The sequence below is a fragment of the Schistocerca serialis genome, chromosome 5, assembly GCF_023864345.2.
Source record: "Schistocerca serialis cubense isolate TAMUIC-IGC-003099 chromosome 5, iqSchSeri2.2, whole genome shotgun sequence".
Taxonomy (NCBI): Eukaryota; Metazoa; Arthropoda; class Insecta; order Orthoptera; family Acrididae; genus Schistocerca; species Schistocerca serialis.
Genome location: NC_064642.1, coordinates 289,896,591 through 289,919,729, shown reverse-complemented (window position 1 = coordinate 289,919,729; position 23,139 = coordinate 289,896,591). Strand labels below are relative to the sequence as shown.

The 23,139-nt window shown below is 40.5% G+C and overlaps 1 protein-coding gene across 3 annotated transcripts in view; it reads right to left on the bottom strand.

Moving 5' to 3' along the window:
* The window catches only part of LOC126481428 (DNA-directed RNA polymerases I and III subunit RPAC1), a 219,228-nt gene that overhangs the window by 191,440 nt on the left and 4,649 nt on the right, over window positions 1-23,139 (bottom strand). The window contains exon 1 of one of the 3 annotated variants that reach the window (XM_050105173.1): window positions 1,988-2,089. The exons of the other annotated variants lie outside the window; for them this stretch is intronic. Coding sequence (XP_049961130.1) covers window positions 1,988-2,059 — 72 coding nt within the window. The 5' untranslated portion in view covers window positions 2,060-2,089. Of the gene's footprint in view, window positions 1-1,987; window positions 2,090-23,139 lie in introns of those variants that run through there. 3 annotated transcript variants of the gene reach the window in all.

Below are 23,139 nucleotides of genomic sequence, written 5' to 3'. Positions count from 1 at the left end.
GCCTGGCCTCTAACAACCAGATCAGGTGACAGTTAACTGTTTGCTCCAGGGTCTTTCATACACAACTCATTAAGGAGATGTTTTGATAACTACTGGTACATGTGCAATCCTTTCTTGGCTTGAGGAGAGGTATCAGTACTGTCTCTCTCCATGAGTTGTGAAAGTGGCCTGTCTGCCAAACAAGATTAAAACATGTGAGGAAGAATCCCTTTGAAACTGCTGGCAGACCTCGAAGCTTGCAGTACCGGATTGATCGTGACAAGGTGCAGTATCACGAGTATGCTGATTTCAGCTCCCACATGGAGAAAGGGCTGATGTAAGATTGAGAAATGTGTGATCTGAAGTACAACTTGCCCCTCCCTGCAGTCACACAGTAGTGGCGAAACACCAGATCCTGGCTGGGGTCGGTTCTAGTTACTGTATAATGCTCTGCCATTGTCTGAGCTAAGTCTCCAGGTGCTGTCTAGAGACTATTGGTAAATGATTGTGTTTATCTGATGGCTTCCCATTTTTTTGTAGAACAAGTGGAACAGTTGATGGAGTCCAGGAAGGCATGCTATGATCTTACCCTGCTCTCCTTAACTACGCATCAAGCCTTGGCTCTTGCGCCTCAAAAGGCTGCGAGGTTATCTGCTGTTGGGCAGCATTTACACCGTCGAAAAGATGCATGACTGTCCCACATTGCTGAACGTACTCATCAGTCCACCAACGTACAGGTCACCTCCTAAGATAACCTGAATACTTTGGTGTGGATAAGTCAACAGCATGATGGATTACTTGTGTGTTGTGGTACACCCATTGCTCAATGCTGTCACCATGTTTGAACACAGCCAGCTGGCTGAACAGCGTCCAGTTAGCATCCTGCTGACCATCCATTTTGATGGGTTCTGATCAAGCAATCCTCCAAATAGTAGGTGAATACAAAGTGGCAAGTGGTCACTGGAATGAAGGTCATCAAGGACTTCCCTCTGAACAGAGACTACTAGGGCTGGAGAACAGAAGTATAGGTCAATGGCTGAAATGACACAACTATCAAGGAAATTAGAAGAAATTATCCACAAAGCAGTGTAAATAAGTGCACTACCATGGAATGGCTCAACCCATCAAATCAGAATCTGCTACAAAAATGGCCACAACAGGCAAACTTGGAAAACTTGTAAAGCCTGCTCGACAGCTTGGTAGCCCTATGTCATCCTATATAGTCAAGCGGGAGAAACTCAGATTTAACATCATACACCAGAATTTTGGTAGTCTTAAAAACAAGCGTAATGATCTGGATATTATTACCTGTCTTGATAAACCTGATATTTTAGTCATAACTGAACACTGGTACACTGAAGACTTAATTAGCATTAGTCAACCAGTCTCCATGAAGTTTTGTTCTGCCTTTAGTACAAAAAACAAGTCTGGAGGTGCTGTAGCGAAGTTCACTGTTAAAGCAAGTAATTTCAGTGTTACTGATGTAAGTGCATATTGCACAGACGGACTCACAGAGTTTGCTGCAATAAATCTAAAATGGGGTAGAGAAAATATAGCAATTATAGGTGTGTATAGGTCACCTGGGGCAAGTATGAATATATTTTTCAAAAATTTATTTGATTTACCAATATATGTAGACAGTACATTTTCTGGGTTAAATGGCCATGTAAATACAATAACAGGGGATAAAAATATAGACTTATTAACCAATGATGCCACCACCAAAAAGCTACACCTCCTATTCGACAAATCCAGTTTCGCTCCACTTATCCGTGAGCCAACTAAAGAGACTGGCAACAGCAAAACATGTCTAGATAATATAACAACAAACATGACCCATCTTTCATTTGGTACATCTGTTCTAAAACTAGCTATCTCTGATCACCATGCTGTACAGCTTCAATTGCAGGCAAATGAGATACCCTTTGTCACTAAAAACTACACGTAAGCAAAAGAATTATGTATAATGATAACATCAACAGTCTGAACTGCATGTTAGCACACATACCAAGGTTTGAGAATGATAGCTTTTCCTATGATAGCTTTGCTGCTGACTTCTACTACTGTTTTGATGCCACATGTCCAGTTGTAGCCACAAAAGTTAAACAAACTGAAAATATAAACGAAAGTATCTAGATAAGTAATGTCATTGAAGTAAGGAAAAATTATTCCACAGTGCAATGTTGAATAATAGACAAAATCTCAAGCTAAAGGAGGTCTTCAAAACTTGTGAAGAATACTTTAAAGATTTATTAATGCAGACCAGGATCAACTACGTTGCAAACAAGCTTCAGGTTTCACACAGTCTTACTACTGGTGTCTGGGGAGTGATAAACAATTTTAGAACAAGAATAGACAAATTGTGGAGCGGCAGGTGGAATAATTGTTAATGTTCCTATTATTTATTTAATGCTGTTGTTTGCTGTTCTCAACACTGGCTCTCTAACTACAATATTGGCAACCAGAAAGTAATTAGCAAAACGTGAAGACTGTAATTAGAATTCCTAGTGCCCACTTCCTCTGAGAAATACATTTATAGCTACAGCTTATAGCTCTGAGGAATTAGGAGATTGTCTGGGATTCATAATCAAAAACCATTCTCGCTAAAATGTTCACTATTTTCTGAAAGTCACAGACCAAGAAGAATCCACACAATCCAATTACCAGAGCAGTTCAGAGTCTAATGCGCTGATGCAACTATAACTGTTCAAATTAAATGTTTAAGTGAATGCTCTCCATAATTTGATGATAATGTTCATCAAACGCCACGCTAATAATAGTAGAATGTCTGTCCTGCAGCGGCACGTGAAAATACGACATACGCAAACTAAAGATAGATCATTAACGTCATCCCAAAATTAACACTTCACTCGAGAATGATTTCATGGCTACGCGTATCCCGAGTAACTTATTACTGCATCCGAGGCTGTTTATACCAACGATACCGATACGACGCGACTCCTGGCACAGGTGGTGCGCTAATCAGCATCTGGAGAGAACTGGGGCCTGCCTTTCTCGCGCAGCATTCTTACATATAAAGCCGCGGTGCGGACGGCTAAGGGAACGCCTGATCAAATCTGCTCTCCCGTCTAGCCACTGGGCTAGTAATGCACCACTTTAAGTTATCGAATAAATCTATTGCTTCCTTTGCTGATGGGCAATGAAGCTTTCAATTTAATTGTGCAATCAGCATACAAGTAAGTAATCATAATAAAAGTCTGACATGGCTAAGTCAAATATTTTGGGCGAGAGAATTAATTTAATTACACTACACGCAGTAGACGAGCTCTGAACTTGCTCTTTGGTGATACGCTATCGCTATAGTTTTATAGTTATTCAGTTGAAACTTCTCATATCTTTATGATTATAGCGGATCTCCCTTCTACTTAAATTTAAACATCCTAGCTTTATTTATTCGCCTACTTAATCTATCTTGCTTCCTTAATTTCTAAGAGAAAAACCAGAAAATCATGAATTTCAACTAAAATTTTAATTTATGAGATCCAGAACACAGTTTCTACTAAATTATTATGCAAAAGGAATCTAAATATAAATTTTTAAGTTTCTAGCTCTTTTCTGTTGCGCCAATGATTTTTACAGAAAAACATCCAAATTTCGAAAATGGTTAAAGTTATTGAACCTATATCCAACACATTGATTTTGTATTATTCCTGACATGTTAGAAACGTTTCAGGTTATTTACTTCATTTTTAAGTATTGTGCAATATTTATGACGTCAGAGCTAGTTACAGCGGACTAGGCTGGTACACAATGGAAAGACTGATGAGAATTTTATAAGGCGTGAGCATACTGCTTCCCTACAAAAACCTGTATGGACTTTATTATTGACCACAATGGGATTGTAGAAAAAGATCAACTTAACCATTGATAATATATTCAATGAACTTTTTCTTCAGTAAGAGAAGCTATCAATGACAAACATAATAACCTGCAGTACAATTTTAAAGGCAATCCATCTGAGCATGGCATATATCTAGCCCCCACAAACTGCAAAGAAATAGTTATCATCATTAGCTCTCTAAAATCTTCCAATTCTGCAGGGCATGATGGCCTCAGTAGGCCCTATTGATGTACTAAAAGTGTGCGACAAAATGTCTCTGTGCCACTATCTATAGCAGTAAATAACATAACAGAATCAGGTACCTTCTCAGACAGACTAAAAATAGCTCATCTTTAAAAAAGATTCAAAACTACAGACAAATCTCAACACTTCCTGTCTTTTCCAGAACAGTTGGAAAAAGTCATATACAGCAGAATTATAAACTTTCTCCAGATGCACAATCTGATGTTTGAAAATCAAAATGGTTTCTTAAAATGTAAATCAACAAGCACAACAGATGCTCAGTTAATTGAAGAGATAATAAGTGGCATTGAGAACAAGCAACATGTTGCCGGTATACACCTCGATCTTGAGAAAGCTTTAGACTGTGTGAACACCACTATTAGAAAAGCTATGGAACATTGGCATCACAGGCACTGCTCATGACCTAATAAAATCTTACATGAGCACACAAAAACAGTTTTTACTGCTTAAAACTGAAAGGGATGTTCACAAATCCAAAATCACTAACATAAAATACGGAGTGCCCCTGGGCTCAGTACTGGGCCATCTTCTGTTTTTGATTTATGCACATGAGATAAGATATTGCACTCAGAGTTCCAAAATAGTTCTTTAGGTGGATGATACATCCATTGTGTGTGAAACGGAATCATTTAATGAACTAGAGACCCAATGTAATAAAGTGACAAACGAAATTGTTCAGTATTTTAATAAGAGCCACTTACAGGTAAGCAGTAGTAAAACAGGTCTCATGGGGCTTAACAACAGTGGTTTTAATGATGAAATTAAACTATACATAGGCAATGAATTAGTAAAAACTGAGTTTAAAGTAAAATTCCTCAGTTTAGCAATTCAGAGCAATCTAAAACAGCACATACAAGTTGACACTCTGGCATGTAAGTTGTCTAAGAATATATTTGCAATTGACACGGTTAGCAAGTTCTGCAAAGACACTGTTGTTCAAAAGACAGCGTACCATGCTCTGATTTTCCTCTCACCTGAATACGGAATAGAAATTTGGGGAGAAACAACCAAAGAAAATCTGAATAAGCTATTGCTACTTCAAAAAAAAGAGCTATAAGAATCATCTGCGGAGCAAAATATAAGGAATCATGCCATGGTTTGTTTCCAAAAACTGGTGTACATTCTAAAAGCTATATTAATTGTTAAAATACTGCAGCCCAACATTTGTTGTAATTTGTATCAGTAAAGTACCAGACATCAAAAAAAATTTTACATTAGCAGCCACAGAACAGCACTCTATAAAAAGGGTCCACAATATGCAGTTTTAAAGTTAGCCAATGCACTGCCTAGTAAAGTTATGACCCTACCCACAATCAAGCTAAGATTTCAGTTAAAGAAATTCCTGTTACATAATCCATTTTACACATTAGAAGAATACCATATTTAAATAAGAAGTGCTTTGAAAAAATATGTGAACAGAATCAAGAATCATCTTATTTGTAATTCAATGGCATATTCAGAAAAATGTATTATTATGCTATGTATCAAGAATTGTAACCTGTTTTTATACTCATGTAATGAATCATCTGATATTGACTATTATTATTATTATTATTATTATTATTATTAAAGTTTCTTCCTGTTCCATTCACGTACAGAGTGCGGGAAGAAAGCTTGACTGGATGTGTGTGTGCATGCGGTAATTACTGTAACCTTATCATCACAATCTATTTGTGAGTAATACGTAGCGGGTTGTAGTTTATTTCTAGAGTAATCATTTAAAGGTGGTTCTTGAATCTTTGTTAATAGACTTTCTCAGGATAGTTCACACCTATCTTCAAGACTCTTCCTATTTAGTAAAACCATCAAAACAGGGAAAAATTGTATACTAATATTTCTGTATTTTACTTTGCAAAAATCATGGATAGCCATTATGTCAAATATTATAGAAAGGGAATGAGGTAATTCTTAAAATTGCTTTTCTTTCACTTGGAAAAATAAAATCAATGGGGTTTTCAATTGTTTGACATTTTAACATTTTTGTTTTTGTAGCAAATAACATTTTTAATTTTTCTTGAGAACCTAAAACAAACCACTGAAATTTCCAGGGCTCATCATCATCATCATCATCATCGATTGGTTTACTTGCTCAGTTTACATTCTCATACAAAGACTTGATATTATACAAATGGTTTACTATACATAATATCAACAAACAAAATGTCTAGCTGAATATCTCGGTCTCTTAACGAATCCGTAGATCTTGGTGTCAACAAATGTAATTAATTGCGTCCACCAGGAAATTTCCCTAGCAAACACTCTTCAGTCAGGTTCTATTTAGTTTGTACGATAGCCCCACAGTCACATGTTGGAGCATTTTTTGAACCTCCATTTACACAAATAAGCACAATACTTTCCTTGCCCTATACTGGATCAATTCAAAGATGCCTGTAGTTTCCTGGGAAGAGCAAATCCATGCATACGATTAGGAGAAGCAGCAATAAGTTGAGAATCTGGTGGACAAAATTTCTGCCAAATCTCTTTCCACTCTTGGCACACATCTTATACAAGAGGCGCATCTTGCACTGGCCAGGGACATTTTCTGGATTTAAGTCTGTTACAGGTATGTTCTGTAACTTTTTGTACAAAAGTGAGTTCTGGTGAGTAGTACACTTCCGGGCCTCTCTTACAGTTGCTGCTTCTTGTTTAATTGATGGTGGTACAGTATTACATGACACGGCCAACTGTGGAAATAGAGTTGATTTAGTAGTGCCACTAATTATTGTCATTACTTAATTTAATTTAACATCAACTGTGCGTGGATGTGTAACGCTTTTTCTTACTGGCGCACAGTAGTCTGCTGTACAGTAGGCCAATGATAGCACAGCAACAGACATTTTATTAATGTCCACAGTACATTATTCAGAACGCTTGACCATATTTGCAACACATACATTCGATGTTATTTATAGCAGTAATTTAATTATTTATTTTTTATATTTGAAATAGGGCACATACAATCCTCTGAAAATCGATAACAACTTGCAGTTCAACAAATGCAAGCACGGGGGGAATGGGAACTCGGCAAATACCCTCTCATTTGGGCCAATGGACTGATAGCAAAAGTCATAAAGAATGCATAAATTGTACAGTAACAGTAACATTAGAGCTAATGTATTTAGTTCAACTATTATTCTAGAGTAACACAGACAGGAATATTTACAGCTGTATGTCTTTATAGGATTTGGATTTGTCAGTTGACAACATAAGGAGAAATTTATATCTAGGTAAAAAGAAGAAACAAATTCATCTGCAGACTGTTCCTGTGTCACTGAAGTGATCTTGGCAAAATATCTCAAAACAGGCCTGAATAGACGACAGAAAATAAAACTTGAAGTAACTGATTTAGTAATAATTTTTCACCAAAATGGTGAGCAGTCTAGTGATTTATCAGGTACAAAAATTATTGGGATCACAGAAAAAAGCAGTGTAACAGAAAATTGTTGATTTTGGCAATTTGCACATACTTCATTCAACTTTTAAAAGTTAAATCCAAAAACTAAAGTAAGTTTTTCTAAACTGGGCTCACTTTGTCCCCAAATTGGGAGTTTTGGCTATCAAGTGCTAACAGAACACACTCTGTATGTGTCCATAGGCTACCATTCATCAGAACATAATTTTACTAACTCATGCAGTACCACTACAATTTGAAGGAAGTTATAAAGATCAGATCTCACAAAAATTATTGTATTTGAAAACCTGACACTGTACTGAATGACTAGGAACCACTGACCTTAATCAATCGATTTCAACTAGCAGAATACAAATTATCATGTGTACTGCTTACATTGCTGACTTTCCAGAATACCTTTCAACTAAATTAGAAAAATTTGTTCCACATTGTTACACAGCCAAATCTTGATCAAAATATTATACAACACTTAAATAATTATCAAGTGCAAAAGCTGCCTCAGTATCACAACCTTAAGTGAAAATTCTCTTTCCCTGCATAGGATGAAGTCCACTGGACACAGCTGCACAGTACATCCTATTTGTAATTAGTTTAAATTAAAAAAGACAGGAAGTGAAAGACTGTGTTACATCTAATAACATGAAACATGATGTCAGTGTGGTCCACAAAATGCAAGAAACTGTGACTGAATTCAGCTAAGAATTACATTCAAATGCTAAAAAACATCTATTTTCCTGATGAATTTGTAATCCAATAAAAAAATTAATTCTCTAAAGCCATGCCTTCTACAAAATGATTTTAACACTGTGGTGAAGTTTACTGTTGCAGTGCACAGCTGCTAATGTCACTTCTTTAGCATTTTTAATCAGTCTTGAGGTTGCTAATGCAAACACACCAGGGTTAACATCAGTCCAGAATGGTCATTCTTTGACAATAGCCAACAAAAAGCTGTGAGAATGGCAGAGGATGGACAGTTACAAGATTAGCATGAAAAGAAATTTGACAAAGACCTCTAGGAAATCAAATACTACAATATTTGCATCAGATTAGTTTCAGTTTCATAGTGTTAACATCACAAGAGTCAAGTTTCATTTTCTTTCTGAAGAAGTTGTAAATGAGGCACTTACGAAATTGTAGATCGTCAAACACTTCCTGGAACCATAACTTTAATTCATTAGATTCTTCAGGTACCCCGGAGGCAAGATCAGTGTGTGTGTGTGTGTGGGGGGGGGGGGGGGGGGTGTTAGAAGTATTGACCCTGGCTGTTGAGACAATTGTCTCACTGTGACACAAGGTGGTTAATGGCTGTCTCATAGGATTCCCAGGGCTGCTAAGTTAACCAGTTCCGCACATGCAGCTGGACGTCGTCATCTGAGGTGAATCGTTTGCCCCTCAGAGCCTTTTTAAGGGGACCAAAAATGGTGTAATCCCAGGAAGAGAGGTCCGGACTCTATCGAGGGTGGCCGAGAACCTCCCATTTGAATTTCTGCAGGAGTGCAGCGAACGTGTTGGCTGCATGAGGCTTTGCATAGCCGTGGAGCAGAATGAACCCACAAGTGAGGTTTCCTGGTCATTTTGATTTGATTGCTTGGCAAATGGTGGTCAAGGTTTGCGAGTAACACTAGGCATTCACTGTTGTCCCATGCTGCAGGAAGTAAATCAGAAGGGGGCCATTTTTTGTCCACCTTAAAAAGACTCTGAGGGGCAAACTGTTCACCACGGACTATGACATCCACCTGTACGTGCGGGACTGGTTAACATCACAGCCCCGGAAATTTTATAAGACAGCCATTCTTCACCTTGTGTTACAGTGGGACAAATGTCTCAACAGCCAGGGTCAATACATCTAACATACACCCACCACCTCTTACTCATTACAATAATAGAAATTATTCTACACAATAAAAGAAGTTGCCAGGGAGAAACTTTCACAGTTTGTTATCAAATTTTACTTTGCTGTCTCCAGACATTTTGTATCAATGAATAAATGAACAAAAATTTTTGTTGCAGCATTGTCCACCGCATTTTGTGCTAAAGACAACATTAATGTGGTATAATGAATGTCATTCTTCCTTCTGGTAATGTAATTATTACCTCATTGACCCATACATATACGAGGGTAATCCCAAAAGTAAAGTCTCCTATTTTTTTGTAAGTACATAGACCTGTTTATTTCTACAATGGTTTACATCTGTTTACAGCTTGAACATTTAGCTATTTTTCAACATAATCACCATTTCTGTTGATGCATTTTTGTTGATGCTGTGGCAGGTTTTGTATGCCCATGTCACACCAGCTCGCCGCCATGCTGTTCAGGAAGTTATGAACCTCTTCTTTCACCTCGTAGTCAGAGCTGAATCGCTGGGACCACAATTAACACTGAGAGGTACTGTGAGACTCTGAAAAAAATCCAATGGGCAATTCAGAACCAGAGATGAGGAATGCTGAGCAAGGGCGTACACGTTCTCCGTGTCAACACTCGCCCACACATCGCTCAGCAAAGCATTGCTCTCCTGCAACAGCTTCAGCGGAGTATAATCACCCACCCACCCTATAGTCCTGACTTGGCGCCCAGTGACTATGACCTGTTCCCTAGGTTAAAAGAACATTTGGACATAAAGTGATTCAGCTCTGACGACGAGGTGAAAGAAGAGGTTCATAACATTCTGAACAGCATGGCGGCGAGCTAGTATGACATGGGCATACAAAAACTGTCACAGCGTCTACAAAAATGCATCGACAGAAATGGTGATTATGTTGAAAAATAGCTAACTGTTCAAGCTGTAAACTGATGTAAACCATTGTAGAAATAAACAGGCCTATGTACTTATAAAAAATAGGAGACCTTACTTTTGGGATTACCCTCATACATACATACATACATACATACATACTTAAACTGCAGTAGATTATTTGCAACAAACTTCATGAAGGAATAAATATACTGTGAAGCAGTAAGCAGAATGCCCCACTCTTAAATAAACAGATGTCTACAAGCCGATGATGGGTGAGCACCACAAAAACCACTTACTATTCTCAAGGCATATTTTTGCAAAATGAAGACTTTTTTCCTTAAATATGAATTATGCCAGAACATTATTCCACGACATTACTGAATGAAAATATGCAAAATGTTTGCTAACTGATTTGTCTCTCCCCAAGATTTGCAATGATTCTAAGTGCAAATGGGAGTTCCAAAATGCGTTTTTTTTCTCCTTTTTTCAATTTAAATTCAAATCAATATGGACCCCTAAAAACTATGAAGTTTCCACTCTATTTATTATTTCCTCACCATGTGTTACACTTATCACTGATGGAGTATCTCTAGATGTGCAGAACTGAATATTTTGAGGCTTTTCAAAAATGAGGGTGAGATCACTTGCAGAAGACCAGTCAATTACACTTTTCAGAACTTTACTTACCTTTTCTTTTTTTTATGTAAGCACGGATCAATTGCAATACTAGTGTCATCTGTACATAGGATTGGACCTTGGGGAAACTCGTACATGAATTCTCTCCAGTCAGAATTATGTCCCTGGACAATATTGGTTGAATTACTAAGTACAGCTTTCTGATTAGTGTGCACATTTACTTCAGACAATGCCAACAGAGTTTGACACATTTAGGTGACTTGGTATGATCTTACACAAGAAGACAAAACCAGGCATAAATTGAAGAAAAGATGTTTGAACTATATGTTGTAGACACAAGTAAGATATGAAACAAATGTAGCAACTGCAATGATTTTAAAATCAAAATCAGGTAAATCATTCTATCTATGAGGGAAAATAATAAATAAAAAAATTGTAGTACACAAAAACGGTAAAATTCAAGCAAACAAGATATTGAGAAGTATTTTTCCTGTGGTAACTGCCCTTACTGTGGTGATTCTTCAATGTTATCAGTTGTGAAAATATCATCAGAAGTAAATGCAAGAAAGCTTTTGTCCAAGCTAGCCAACTTACATTTAAATATCGATATATCAGCGTGTGATGAATGGTTCACTGACAGTGGTGCTACACATCAAGTATCAAACTGCCAAGTGGTACTACACATCATGTAACAAACTGCAGAGACTGGTTTGTTTCAAGCAATCCTTTTGAAACAACAAAGAAACTGGACAGTGCTCAGAATAATGTGTTTGGTGGCCATACTGACGTTGAAACCTTTGATGGAAAAACATGGACTACACGGTATTTTCAAGATGTGTGGTACTGTCCAGATGGTGTTTGTAATTTTTTCTCAGTTATAAAGGCTGGAGAAAATGATACTGATCAAAGTATCAATAATAATGGTGAAATATGGTTATGTCACAGACACCATACCAACTACTATTCCTCTGTCTGAAAGCAAAAATGAGCTTTATCCTTTGGCAGTGAAAGTGATTTACCAAAAAAAGTCTTTTGATGTACAAGAAGCTATGGATACTCTTCAGAAAGATTTGGACAGCAGAGTGCATGCCATGTACAATCATTCCCAACAGCACATGGCATTGATATAAAGGTCGATGGTGAATTTTGTGAAGGTTGTATGCTACGTAAACTATATCGACGAGGTTTGGTAACCAAGTTGATAAATCAACTAACCCAGGAGAATTAATCTTCACTGATGTCTGTGGTCCAACAGAAGGAAAGGATTTAGCTGGCTATTGGTATTTTCTTGTTTTTAAGGACAATTTTCCTGGTTTTAGGGTGACATATCTTTTAAGACCAAAAGATAGCTTAGACAGCAGTTACCAATATATACTGAGATGTTGAAAACACAAGCTCAACTGATATTAAAGAACTGTGAGCTGGTGGTGGCAAGGGGTTTGATAACTGTGATGTAAAAAAAAATATGCTGAGTCAACTGGGTGGGCACATCCTCTGACTGCGTCATACACACAATGGCAAAATGGAGTTGGTGAATATGAGAACAGGATGATCTGTGAAATAGTATGTTTGTGGCTTCAGTCAGCAAGGCATATTCCAAATGCATTGTGAGATGAAGTGGTGCTTGTTGCAACTCATATCTGTATCTGAACTGGGCCGACAAGGGTTAAAGGAAAAACACCAACTGAATTATTTTTGAGAAAGAAGAGTCAGTCTGACCACCTGAAAGTATTTAGGACATAATGCTTTATTTGGACTGAAGCACAGAAACAGATGAAGTTTGATGCCAATATTTGGAAGGTTATATATTTGGCTATGATGTCTGTGGCTATCACTTATACCTTCCAGACAGGGATTCAGTTACTGTCAGCTGAGATGTAAAATTCAATAATGAAACATCACAACAAACACTGAAGAATGATGTAACCGAGTTAATTGACATCTCTACCATGGATAATTTTACACATGAGACTATCTGTAATCTGAATGACAGAGACACTACAGAACAAATTATTAAATGATTGAACCATCATTATCGTGCTGAAGTGAATGAAGATGCAAATGACATCTCTTTAATGGGAGCTGGAAGTATAGATGGATATCCAGTTTTGAGAACTAGAGAAACAATTAGAAGCCCAAGCAGTGAAGTCTTCAGATGCACAAAGTTTTGTGTGTGTGTGTGTGTGTGTGTGTGTGTGTGTGTGAGTGTGTGTGTGTGTGTGTTGGATACCATGGATGCTCAACAGTGAGGTCATCAGCACCCTTACACTCATTAAAGCAAATGAATGTGTAGAGAATCTCTAAAACAGTTGCACACTCTTGCACTCGAAATGATCTCACACCACTCTATGTCAAATGCACTAAAACAACTCAGAAAGAGAAAAAGTAGCTACACACGAAATTAAAAAACAGAGAAAACAAAACGCAGACGAGCTAAAAGAAAAGCACAAGGAAATGTGACTAGCTGACCACTTACAAAAACTTGGATGAGGCAGTTATCCTGTTAACACATTAAAACCATCTCCTTAAAATCTTGGGAAAAATGTTGAACAATTCACAAAACTGCAAATTTGAACTACATTCATTTGAATGTTACTTAAAATAGAGGACAGATATGTCGGCAAATCCACCGTAGCCCACTGGTCGGAAAATAAAACACAGCCCAATAAAATGGGGCACACAGTCATCTTATGTCACAAGCACCACATATTGGAAGGCCCTGTTGACAGAGCAAGAAGTCATGCATCACAGGGCTGTGGCCTACGTGAAGATAATTAAAGAGGATCTATTCTGTCAACTTGGCTGGAAGGAGGTATACCTCAGATGTGTGGTGGGCTTTACTAGATGGAGCTTGTCATCTGTCAGTTCCAGCCACCCATCTTCCCCCTAACACGTGACTTTGTACCTCGGTGGTGAGGTGAAAAGCATGCAGGGGGATGACACACTGAAATAGCTAAGGATCACGAAACGCTCCCTGGCTGCTAGATCTGCTCTTTTTTCCTCTGCGATACCCATGTACCCTGGTATGCAGCAGAAAGACACCTGCTGCCTCAGTTGTTGTAGTTGGAGGAAGGCATCTTGGGTATTCTGGACAACTTTATCTGCTGGGTACAAATGTTGGAGAGAGTGAAGGGCCCTCAGAGTATTGGAACAGACATGAAATTTAGCACCAGAAGAACGTCTCATCCCCATGTGGGATTGCTGGTCCCCCATCGGGCACCTCCCCAAGTGGCAGATAAGGGAATGTTCTCCAGATATTGAGGGTACCAGGGAAAACAAATACCTGGGGCTGACCAAAGTCAGTATGTATGAGGGCCAATGGCTTGGAAGAGAGGCAGAGGAGTCCCCAATCATCAACTGCTGCTTTGCAGTCAGTAGAGGGATCTAGAAAGGCTAAGGATGTTCCCCTGAAAATGGAACCAGCTACCCGGCAAGCTGTAAGGGGCAAACCCTCAAATGGTTGGATGGAAGATTAACAATCTTCCCCTGTAAATAATTACTTGTTGCGGATGCTAACAAATGAATAAGCTGGGCAGATATTTTGAAGATGACCCCAGCAAACAAAAAAAAGATAAGAGAGATGTACATAGGAACATGGAATGTGCAGAGCCTATACCAAGCTGGAATCCTACGGCAGCTGCTAACCCAAGTAAACAACTACGGTACAAAACTATTGGCTCTCCAGGAAATCAGGTGGACAGGAAGTGACACAGCCTAATGGACTCAGGAAATATCGATATCTTCTATAGTGGCGGGAGGACAAATACCTTTGATACAGGTTTTGTCGTCGCTAAAGACTGAAACATGCTGTAATGCACTTTGAACCAATCAATGAACAGATGTCCATGTTAAGGTTAAGGGGGAAATTTTTCAACATAACAATTATAAACGTACACCCACCCACAGGGGAGGGAGAATAACAACAACAGAAGGATGACTTTTATAGCAAGGTAGAGCAGTCGTATGATCAGGCTCCCAAACATGATGTTAAGATCTTAATAGGAGACTTGAGTGCAAAAATAGGAAAAGAAGAGGCTTATCAGCCAACTATAGTAAGACAGAGCCTTCATGAAATATCAAATGGAATTAGGGTTGTTTTTGCTATAAGTAAAAACATGACTGTCTGCAGTACATGTTTTCCACACAAAAACATATACAAAGAAACAAGGCTGTCACAAGATGGACAAACTAGAAATCAGATAGGCCACATATTGATTGACCGGAGGCATGGATCGAATGTAATGGATGTTAGGAACCAATGTTTGAGCTGACTGCAAATCAGACCATCAACTAGTGAGAATTAAGTACAGGCAAAGGATCTCACTATTGAGTAAACAAAAAGGCCACAAACAGAAGAGTTTTGACATTAGGAAGTTACAAGAAATTCGGAGAGCGTATCAGACAAAAATAGAAGAGGGGACTAAGAATGATAATACCAACACTGAACATATAGAAATAATGTGGAAACAATGTATGACTGCAATCCTCAAGGCAGCTGGGGAGGTTTTTGGAGATGTATGGGCTCAAAGGAAGACAGGTTGGTTTGATGAAGAATGTATGAAAAGAATTGAAGAGCGTAACATAGCACAAATGAAATTATTTCTAAGAACTAGAGCAATTCTGAATGAATATAATGAGAAGCGCCATGTAGCTAAGAGGGTTTGTAGACAGAAGAAAAGATCACTAGAAAAGAAAAAAAAAAAAAATGGACGAAATTGAACAGCTAGGAGAATAGAAGCAAGTACATGAAATGTACCAAAAGATTAAAGAAGGAAAGGCTGGGTTTCAAACCAGAACAAATATGCGAGATGCTATCCAAAATTTTCGGGACTGGTGCTGCCATCTGTTGAAAACCTTACCTTTGGGCTAATGGTCACCATCACCCTCGAAGTAGTTCCTATCTGCATGTACACAACGGTCCCAGCGCTTCTGCCAATGGCCAAACGTTTCCTGGAAGTCCTGTTCTTTGAGGGTGTTTATCACCGGCAGCGATGATTCTTGAATCCTCTCTAGAGTGTCGAACCGATGGCCTTTCAACTTGAGTTTCAGTTATGGGAATAGCGCGAAGTTGCAAGGTGCCAAATCTGGTGAGTACGGTGGGTGGGGTACAACCGCCATGTTGTTTTTGCCAAAAAGGTCCTGGTGAGCAAGGACGTGTGACAAGAGCGCATTGTCATAATGCAGCAGCCAGTTCCCTTGACGACAAAGTTTGGGCTGTCGTCACCACGTTTTCACGGAGCCGTCGCAAAATGTCACAGTAGTATGTGGAATTCACTGTTTGGTTGGTGGGACGAATTCTTTGTGCACAATTCCCTTGGTATCAAAGAAAACGATGACCATGCTCTTCACTTTGCTCTTCACCTGTCTCGCTTTTTTGGGTCTTGGAGAGCCTGGGCTCTTCCACTTGCTTTGTCTCTAGGTCGTAACCATAAATCCAGCTCTCATCGCCGGTGACAACCCGTGACAAGAAGGTTGGTTCATCAGATGCGGTCTGACGAAGGTCCGTGCACACTTCAACATGCTGTGCCTTCTGATCAGCAGTCAAGATCCTTGGCACAAATTTTGCAGCAACACGATGCATGACCAATTCATGTCAACATTTATTGACATGTCCCATAACCAATACCCACTTCATCCGCAAGGCCTTGAATGGTTCGACGTCGATCCGCGCGAACCAACTGTTGAAGTTTGGCAACAATGTCTGGCGTTGTGTGGCTAATGGGCCTTCCAGTGTAAGCATCATCTTTGACATCTGTACAGCCAGCCCTTAACAGAGCATGCCACTCAAACACACGCATACAGCTCATGCTCTGTCCCCCAAACACTGGTCTCCGTAGCACTTTTCCCGAGATCCGCACTGAATTTGATACACACACACTGTTCTGTTCGCGGATCCATTGTAAAATCGCCACACACCAAACACACGAGTATTACGGAAATCACTGTGGACATGCAACACGACCTCCCAGCTGAATGCCATTCCGCACACTGACTCATCAGATATGCAGCTCTCGCCACCTAGCGGTGCAAAGATCTACTACTCCTAATTTCCAGATGGCAGTACCAGTCCCGAAAATTTTGGATTCCACCTCGTATGCAGAAGTAAAGAAGGGATTTGATAGGGGAGAGTGACAAAATACTTGACAGATGGGCAGAATGCTTCCAAGCGTTATTGAACCCATAAGTAGAAGGATTAGAGCAATAAGTACTGGTGGAAATAACTTATTATGGACCAGAGGTCTTAACACCAGAACCCACAATGAAGGAAGTGATACAAGCCATTAAGACCTAAAAAAATAATAAGGCACCGGGAGAAGATTTGATCCAGGCGGAACTTCTCAAGCATGGTGGGGAAGCACTGTGGAAAGCAATACATAAAGTAATACTGAGCATCTGGCACAAGGAGAGCATGCCAGCGGAGTGGCAAACAGCTATTATGTGCTCCACACATAAAAAATGAGATAAATTAAACTGCCAGAATCACAAAGAAATCTCCCTGCTAAATACTACATGTAAAGCGTCCTCCAAGATCATAACTAGAAGGCTTACTCCCTATGTGGAACAGAGAACTGGAGACTACCAGAGTGGTTGTCGAAGAAATAGGTCAACAACTGACCAAATATTCACCTTACACATACTACTTGAAAAATGTTATGAACATCAAATAAATATACACCAGCTTTATATCGATTTTAAACAAGCCTATGACAGCATCTCAAGAGTGGAATTGTGGTATGTGATGGAAAGAGGCTGGAATACACAAGAAGATCTTTAAACTTACTATGATGACTCTCTGTGAAACCAACTGTAAAGTAAAAATACAGGGTGAAATCTCCAGAGAAGCAGAAAGGACTGAGACAGGGTGACAATATCTCCTTACTGCTATTCAACCTCTGCCTAAAAAAAATCTTAAGTCAGATAGAGTTAAATAGAGGAGGGCCCACTTTTAATAGTTCACTGCAGTATCTAGTCTATGTAGCATTAATCGTATGAAACACTGCTGTACTGGCTGACACCTATTGACAACTGGAGGGAGGTACAAGGGAACGTGGCCTGGTACTCAATGTTGAAACGACCAAATATATGGCAATGACCAACCAACGAAATCTACCAAATCTCAGGATAGCCGGCAAGAAGTTTAAGAGGGTGAGAGACTTCAAGTACCTCGCTTCGGCTGTCACAGAGACAAGTGACATCAGCAGCGAGGTGAAAGCTAGAATAGCAGCAGGTAACAGATGCCACTTTGCCACACTATCCACGCTTAAAAGCTTCCTTCTACCATTAAAATCTAAAATCCTCATTTATAAAACAATTATAAGACCAGTTGTTATGTATGGTGCCAAGAAGTGGACCATGACAGCAAATGAGGAAAGGATCCATAGCATTTGGGAGAGAAAGGTTCTGCATACAATATATGGCCCAATATACTATCAAGAAGATTGGCGCATCCATATGAATATAGAACTAGAACAACTTTCTGAAAAACCTGACATTGTCACTAGCATTAAAATAAGAAGGCTGTGATGTGCAGGACACGTGGTAAGAATGGAGGAAGATAGACTGTGTAGGAAGTCTTTTGATGGCAGGCAAGGCTGGAGGCAGATGATAGGTGGATGGAACTAAAGAAGACATGAAAAAGCTGGGTGTCAGAGGATGGAAACAGAAAGCCATGGACCGAATAGAATGGCACAATATTGTGATGCAGACCAAGGCCCATCAAGGACTATAGAGCCAAGGAGTAAGTAAGTAAGTAAGTAAGTAAGAATGCCTCATCTGCTGCAGTGCCTGCTAGATTGCATATAATTCTGTGTCGAAAGCAGTAAAGTGTTGAGGCAATCAGACGTTGAGGACATGATCTGAGAAAACAACAGAGCAACCAATGTAGTCCCCCTTGTTTGGACACATCTGTAAAGACAGCTACATAGTTCTGGTGCTTATACAAAATGTCAGAAAACCTTGCATTAAAAACACAAGCAAGAGTGCAATCACTCCTGTACTGCACCAAATCTAAAATTATTCTGGTCCTTTGCAGTAATCAAGGTGACAGATGGTTAAAACCCTGGAGATGTAGTTGTACTTGCTCCACACTGATTGACTCCAGCATACATCACACAAGGATCCCAAATAGTGTTGTGGCTCATGGTTGGTTGGAGAAAAGGTATTCCAGAGGTGGGTGAGCAACAGTACGATATACAGTGAAATGGGAGCTGCAAGGAACTTACATGCAAGACACACCATAAGGAACTGTCATCAGATTGTGAGTGGCAATTCCCTGGCCAGACTGGGTATGGGACTGGGCCTATAAGCACCAATGGCAAGCCTAATCCCCTCATAGTGGACAGTGTCAATGATCTTCAAAATAAGAAGGCCTCGCCGATTCATACACTGTGCACTTAAGAAGGCCTCATTGATCCATACACAGTGCACAAGAGCCCTATAAAACTGGAGCAGACATGCCCTGTCTGCTTCCCAAGACTTGTGACTATGGAACTTTATGATGTTCAGTACCTTGAGGGTTCTGGCTTTCAGGTCTCTCAGGTGTGGCAACCACGACAATTTTGAGTGAAAAATGAGGCCCAGAAACCTCACTAAGTCTCTAAAATGTAGACTGGTGTCCCTCATATGCAAGTCAGGTAAATTAAAAATATGATGGAAACAATTAAAATGAACACACACACACACACACACACACACACACACACACACACACACACTTATCTGGTGAAAACTGAAACCCTGTCTTTCCAGACCACTCCTCTAACCTCCACAATGTAAGTTGCAAGTGACAGCTGCCTGTTGCAATACTGGTGGGGGAACAGAAAACAGCAAAATTTTCTAAAAATAAGGATCACTGTGCAGGACTCGTTACTGTAGTTGTGATACTGTTTATGACTTTGGCAAATACTGCCCTGAGGAAAACCATTCTCCTGGTCAAAACGATCTGACAGCATACCACCAACTTGGGCCCTAAAAAACCACCGAGACAAAAAAGACCATAGGAAGATGGGGAGGTGGCCGTGAAAGCCCCATTGATGCAGTTGTGTGGGAATACTGTCTCTCCTAGTAGTATTGTACGCCTTACTGATATCGAAGAATATGCCAATACAGTGATGTTTATGTAGGAATGCCTGCTGAAAAGCCACCTCCAGCAGGGTCAGTTTGTTGACAGTGGACTGAACTCTGCGGAATCCACACTGAGAGTGGCTAAGGAGTTGCCTGGTCTCCAACAACAAGATCAGACAATGGTTAACCGTTCACTCCAGGATCTTTCCTACACGGCTTGTTAATGCGATAATCCTGTAACTATTGGGACACAAGTGGTCATTTCCTTGTTTGAGGAGAGGTACTAAAATTGCCTCCCTCTACACGTTGGGGGAAGTTGCCTGTCTGCCATGTAAGACTAAAACATGTCAGGAGGATTTCCTTTGATGACGCTGGCAAATGTTGAAGCATGCAGTACCGGATTTGGTCATGACTGGATGCAGTGTCACGAGTCTCAGCCAATGCCAATTCCAGTTGCCATATGGAGAAACAGGAGTTGCAGGACTCATAACTGTTGGATCTGAAGTCCAACTTGCCCCTCTCGACAGTTGCATGGTACCAATGAAACACTGGATCCTGGCTTGCATTGGCAGTAGTTTTTGCAAAACGCTCGGCCAGTATCTGAGCGATGTCTCTGGGTGTTGTTTGGAGATACCCCTGTTTCAGCACTGTTGCTATTGGTAAACAACTGTGTTTAATAAAAATCTGCCAGATGGCTTCCCATACTTTAGTACAGAAGTGGAATGGCTGACACAGTCCAGGAACACTTGCCATAACCATTTCCTGCTCTCCTCAATGACGCATCAAGCCTTGACCCTCGTCACTCAAAAGGCCCTGAGGTTATCCTTTGTTGGCCAGCATTTAAATGGCTCAAGAGCAGCATGCCTGTCCCGGATTGTTGAATGGCACTCATCTGTTCACTACAGGTCGCCTCCTAAGGTTACCTGAGGACTTTGGGATGGCTAGCTCAGCAGCATAATGGATCACTCGTATGACGTGGTCCACCCATTCCTACCCACCTGTTGTGGTGTTCAAGCACAGTCAGCTGGCTGAACATATCTCCCAGTTAGCCTCCCTGATCACACATTGTGGTGGCTTCTGTTCAACCAATCCCCGGTTCATTACGTGGATCCACAGTGAGAAGTGCTCACTGGAATGAAGGTCATCAATTGCTTCCCACTGTGCTAACCTGAAAGGGCGTGAGAGTGGAAAGTGAAGTCAATGGCTGAGGATGACCCTGTAGCAGCCGAGAAATGGGTGCGACTGCTCATGTTGACGATGCACAGCTCTTGAGACATCACGAGGTTCTCCAAGACTCCACCCATGAGGCAAGCATAGCTTGAGCCCCATAATACAGTATGGGCTTTGAAATCACCCAGGATGAGAAATGGACAGCGGAGTTGTTCAAGAAGGCCTGTGAGAGCCTCAGAGGTAAATACAGGGAGCAAACAGTAGTCTTCTGAACTGCAACAGCTGCTGCTTGTAGGTCAGTAACCAAATAGACACCAGAGGTGGTGTGCATTATTGATGCCTCCCTTGGCCTTGTCCCCAGTCAGGCCATCCTTTCGGAGGAGGACACAGCCCAGTTGCACATGAAAGGTGTTTCCTGCAAACACTAGCACAGGAGCCATGCCTGTGCCAGGAATTTCAGTTCTTCCACATGAGTCCTGATCCCATACATGTTCCATTGTAGTATGGGAGCCATCTATCATGGTGGTTGTACTTTTGCCCCTGTCTTTCCGCCATGGTGGGATCCCACAATGGGTGGAGTTTCAGCCTTGGGGCAAGATGGTTGGCCTGGGCAGACTTTGCAGTCCACTGGCTCTGAAGCAGAAGCAACAGAGCCATCAAGTCGAATGACATTGACAGTATTTGATAATTTACTGTCTATGTTCGCTTGTGGTGGAAGCATCCCATTTGCTTTTTAGACTGGGAGGACTTTGGAGGAGTAACCGCATCTGCACTGGAGGCAGTGCCATATCTTTTACCCAGCTCTGCCTTTGGAAGTACTGGCAGGTACACAGTGGCACCAACTGTCACTTTATCTTATTTTCATGGGAGGGCTATGTTCTCTGAAACAACTGCAGCTCGACATGTGAACTGACGAATGCAGGTAGTGGTGATGATACTAGTAATCTCCATTTACGTAGAAGCGTTGGCTGTTAAACTAGGCAAGGCGAAAGCAAAAGATAAAGTGAATGTGGGAGGCTGCAGGACCTTATCTCCACATGGGATGTGTTTAAATGTCCTAATCTCCTTTATCTTCCATTCTTCAAGGAAGACACTACAATCCCTACACTAGACTGGGTGGTCCCTATAGCAATTTACACACTTTGGAGGGAGGAGCACCCACACGGTCATGGGTGGTCTTCCCACATTTGCCACAGTAGCTTCACCCTTACATCCTAAGGTGACATGCAAAAAGCCCTGGCATTTAAAATAGTGCACTGGGTTAGGGACATATGGCCATATGCTTAGACAAAGGAAACCTGCCTTGATAAGCTCAAGGACTTTGGTGCTATGGTAGGTAAGAGTGAAGGAGTCATATAATATGAGATTCCCATCCAACCTTTCAATATATTTTGCACATCCCTTCCTGAGCCCACTCATCCTTCAATTACTCCTTGGGAATGTCAACAAGATCTCTACAGGTCACACCACCTTCCCTATAGTTCAAACTGTTGTGGAGATTTGTTTCTATGGCACATTCCCCAAGGCACTTAGCTTCCCAGAAGTTGGTGACTTATTGGGAACCAGCAGTTTCAACTAATAGCGTTCCGTTAAGCAATCACCTGATGGATTTCACAGAACTTGCAGTGCTTTCTAAAACTTTCTGAATATAAAAAGGTGAAACCTTCTCAAAGCCGCCCTCTTTTTGCTTCACAGTCAAAAACACATTTTCATCAGCAGCATGTGTCCTGTTGCAACATACTGAAGAACTCTGTATAACCCCTGACTAGGGAGGATTGGTAACATGAACCCTCTTGTTAGAATGGATGTTAGTACCTACCAGCAGCCCACCCTTTCCACTGGGATGATGAAAAGAAAATTTCGAAGGATCCATCTCGGTTCCACTAGCAGCTAGGGAAGTAAAAGTCCACCTAGACAGAGCCCCTTGTGCCTCGGTAAGCTTTGCACAATTGAGGTGCAGCAGGTTCCCCAGAGGTTGCCCTCCAATGACAGTTCCATCTCAACAGTCGTGCACCTCATCAGCGCACAGCACACCTTGA